At 38.2% G+C, this 3768-nt stretch overlaps 1 protein-coding gene across 5 annotated transcripts in view; it reads left to right on the forward strand.

Annotated features, from left to right (window-relative positions):
* arhgef10 (Rho guanine nucleotide exchange factor (GEF) 10) overlaps positions 1-3768 on the forward strand; it is a 79791-nt gene extending 76023 nt beyond the window's left edge. For 4 of the 5 annotated variants that reach the window (XM_027144091.2, XM_027144093.2, XM_047821548.1 and 1 more), the window contains 2 exons: positions 1294-1723; positions 2486-3768. In XM_027144091.2, the coding sequence (XP_026999892.1) occupies positions 1294-1718 (425 nt within the window). In that variant the 3' untranslated portion in view covers positions 1719-1723; positions 2486-3768. Of the gene's footprint in view, positions 1-1293; positions 1724-2451 lie in introns of all 5 variants that reach the window. The other variant, XM_047821547.1, reaches the window with a different exon arrangement.

Below are 3768 nucleotides of genomic sequence, written 5' to 3' on the forward strand. Positions count from 1 at the left end.
CAGTACGCTAGCGCTCTGCCGCACACTGAGCACGAGTCACTGATTGACTTTAAATTAAGTGCTCATTCATCCGGAAAGTGTATTTCTAAAAATATTTCTAACATGTAAAAATAAAAATCGTGTATGTGCTGCTACAACCTGTAAAATCTATCAAACTGGAAAAAAAGAAGAAGAAAAAAAAAAGAATAATTAATTAAATAATTAATTAATTTAAAAAGGGGTGGGGCAATTAAATTGTGGATACGGAAACACAGAAGAATTTGCTGTCATTACAAAGTTTGGTAACAGCGTCGCCATAAAGCGTCGCCACTGGACCCGTGCTATTTTCATCATGGCGTTTTGAAATAAACGAGCCGTTGACCTTCATCACTAAGGGGGTTAAAGTGTCTCCAGAGCACATCCTGTAATTATTCATTCATCCCTCTCGGCCCCTCCATCCAGCTCTGACTGCGATACTGAGCGCTAATAGTGTTAATCGCTTCAGGGTGCGTCGCGGTGGCTGGACGGCTAGTTCTCTACCGTTTCTGCTGAAACCGAGTCATTTCACACGATCTAATTAGGACTCCGGATGCTGAGAGCTAAATAGAGCACACCCTCAGTTTAAACTGGGTTTTGCTGTCAGGATGTCTGCGCGGTAAAGAATGTGCGGTGGAACACGTGCGCATTAAAGACACATGAATACGCTTCATCTCGAAATGAGATCTAACAGGCGGGAAAAATAGACGAGAGATAAACTTCCTTCCACGGTCCAGAGCCAGTAGGGACCAGTCATATGGGTATAATTACACTGTAATAGAGACTGTCACGTGTGGGGGTGTGGGGGTGTGTTTTCTAGACATCACCGAAGAAGCAGAAACAGATTTTAGTTTTATAAAAGCTTATAAAATCATAACAAAGACCACGCCCACCACATAGACCGAGGACGCTTTCTGGATTTTGATTGGTCAGAAGGTGTTGATTAGTTTTCTATAACGGCTGCTCTGACAATAGTGCACATGTATGTTAATGCACTCGTTAGGGTACGTTAGGGGTCCCACTGGTTTTATCTGTAAATGGAGCAACGTCAAATCGATACTAGAGAAATGAAACTCGTGGTTACTGGAAAAGGAACGCAACGTAAATTAATTAGCTCCGGATGTTTATGCTAGCATTACTAGCAATTAGTAGATATTGTTTAAAATGTACAGGAAAAATCTCTTCTTATAATTAGCGGACGAGGTGTCGTGTTATAATTAATATCACTGTTAATGTGAGCTCCAGAACATTGTGAATATCACGGTGGTCACTCCACAGGACGAGGTATGGTGTCCTTCCACGCTCATTACAGCCCTGTGAAGTTCCTCATCATGGCGTCGCCCGTACAGAACGCTGTCCCCACCATCAGCGACTCAGCCAGTCAGCGTGTTCCTGCTCCAGAAGAGGACGGCTCTCCCGATGGAGACGGCATCCATCCCGTCCCCATCCGCCAGGACTCGCTCTCATCTTCCCGCAGCTCCCTGGAGCACGGGCCAGAGGATGGCGCCATCTACGACCTTCTCAGTGACCCGGCGTTCTCCCAGAACACAAAGCGCACCACTCAGCGATCAAACCTCAGCTCGGTGCTGGTGCTGTCGGGCGGCTCGGGCCACAGAAGAATCAACAGGAAGAGCAAAGCGGCGCGACATGAAGAAAACCTGCCCACGGTCATGGTGTGGCAGATCCCAGTGTCTGAAGTGTGATCCAGGTAAAGACCAGAGACTTTACATCAGTGCTGCTTACTACTGCTGCTCCTACTACTACTGTCTACTAATACTATTAGTACCACTACTGCTGCTCCTACTACTACTGTCCACTAATACTATTAGTACCACTACTACAAACAACAATATTACTATTATTACTACTGCCAGTACCAATACTACTTATTTACTACTAGCAGTACTACTAAAGTACAAATAATACTAACCCTCCAATATTAATACTAGTAGTACTTTGAATACTAGTACTCTAATATTATTACTAATAATTATAACAGTAATAATAATAATAATAGTAATTATAGTAATAATAATAATACTAATAATAATATTAATAATAATAATAATAATAATAATAATAATAATAATAATAATAAATTAATATTATTATTATTAATAATAATAATAATAATAATAATAATAATAATAATAATAATAATAATGATACTTCTACTAGTGTTTAATTTGAGTAACACAAAATTAAATGGAGCAGATATTATTTTGGATATATAAAAAAAAAAAAACACATTTTTTTTAACCAGAGTCAGTGTTTATTCTTTACATTTGTTTTTAATCAAATTTTTATGTTTAATTCATCTTTTTTTTATATATATATATATCTTTATTTTTTTATTATAAGACTTAATATAATCAGAACATGTTGTACCTTAAACAACCACTGCACTATTATATAAGGTTTATTATGTACCTGCAGTGTTCACTTCTGCTCTCGTGTTCTCTCTGTCCAGGATGAGGATGGTGGTGAGGACGATGATGATGATGATGATGCTGATGAGAAGGATGATGAGGATGAGGATAATATTTTATGGCCTGATGTAATTCCTGTGTGTTTTGGAGGTGTTCCCCTCCTTCGTACGTGTGTTCAGGCTCTGCAGACTCAGCATTGGTGTAAAAACTGAGCGGAAAAAGGAAAGAAGACGAGCTGGACGATTGATCTCACTGATCACTCCAGTGTGTGTGTGTGTGTGTGTGTGTGTGTGTGTGTGTGTGTGTGTGTGTGTGTGTGTGTGTGTGTGTGTGTGTGTGTGTGTCTGTAATAGCAGAATCTTAATGGACGACTTACTTGAAAAGGCTCTTCTTGGGAATCCAAATCACTGCAACACCACTGAAAGTTCACTCTCCTTTGTTTCTGTGCTAATTGAAATAACACCGCTAACGCAAAGGTTTCTTTTCATCTTTAGCTGCCGTGTGCTTATGATTCTTAATTCCACTTCATATTTATATACAGTATAAAACACTCTGAAAGTTTAGATTTTATCCTTGTAAGTTTAAAAAATTTCAAAGTTTTCTAGAAACCGAGTGCAATCAACAGAGGGACCGAACTCACTGTTGTTCACACATTGAGTGAAGTTCACCGACGCTCGCCGGAGACGTCACAACGGAACACCGTGCAAAGTAAAAAAAAGTTTAAAAAAAAAGAGAGACTTTTTAGAAAATTTGCTGCCTCACACCAGTTGGCTTTTTTTTTTTAGAAAAAAAAAAAATCTATTCTATCCTTATACTGACATAACCAAAAAAAGTGTGAAATATACCAAAAAAAATCTAAAACGTTTCGTCTCCTCACCAAAAAAAATAAATAAATAAATACTGGGGTGAAGTTATACTTAGTTGATCCTCTTAAACCCCACCCCACCCCCCACCCCCCCCTTAAGGAAAAATCCCGGGACGGAATTTCTGGCTGGCCAGATTTCCTGCTCCATAATAAAAACCCAGATGGAATTATTTGACACCTTTATTTTGTTTGTTTGTTTTAATAGAACTAAATGAATTTATCCACATATGGGTATTTAATACGCTGGAGGAAAAAAGGAAGCATTATAAGAATAAATCAGTATGGTTTTGATTTTTTGTTTTTAACTCATCTTAGTATTTGTGTCTTTTTTTTCTAACATCTGATATGTTACTTAAAGAAAAATTTGTACAACTTTTTTTTTGTTTGTTTATTGAATTGTGCACTCTTTATCTGTCAGACAAATAATAAATGTAGACGCCTGTGTCTATCTTTTCCTTC

Source organism: Tachysurus fulvidraco, chromosome 12 (genome assembly GCF_022655615.1).
Source record: "Tachysurus fulvidraco isolate hzauxx_2018 chromosome 12, HZAU_PFXX_2.0, whole genome shotgun sequence".
NCBI classification, from domain to species: domain Eukaryota; kingdom Metazoa; phylum Chordata; class Actinopteri; order Siluriformes; family Bagridae; genus Tachysurus; species Tachysurus fulvidraco.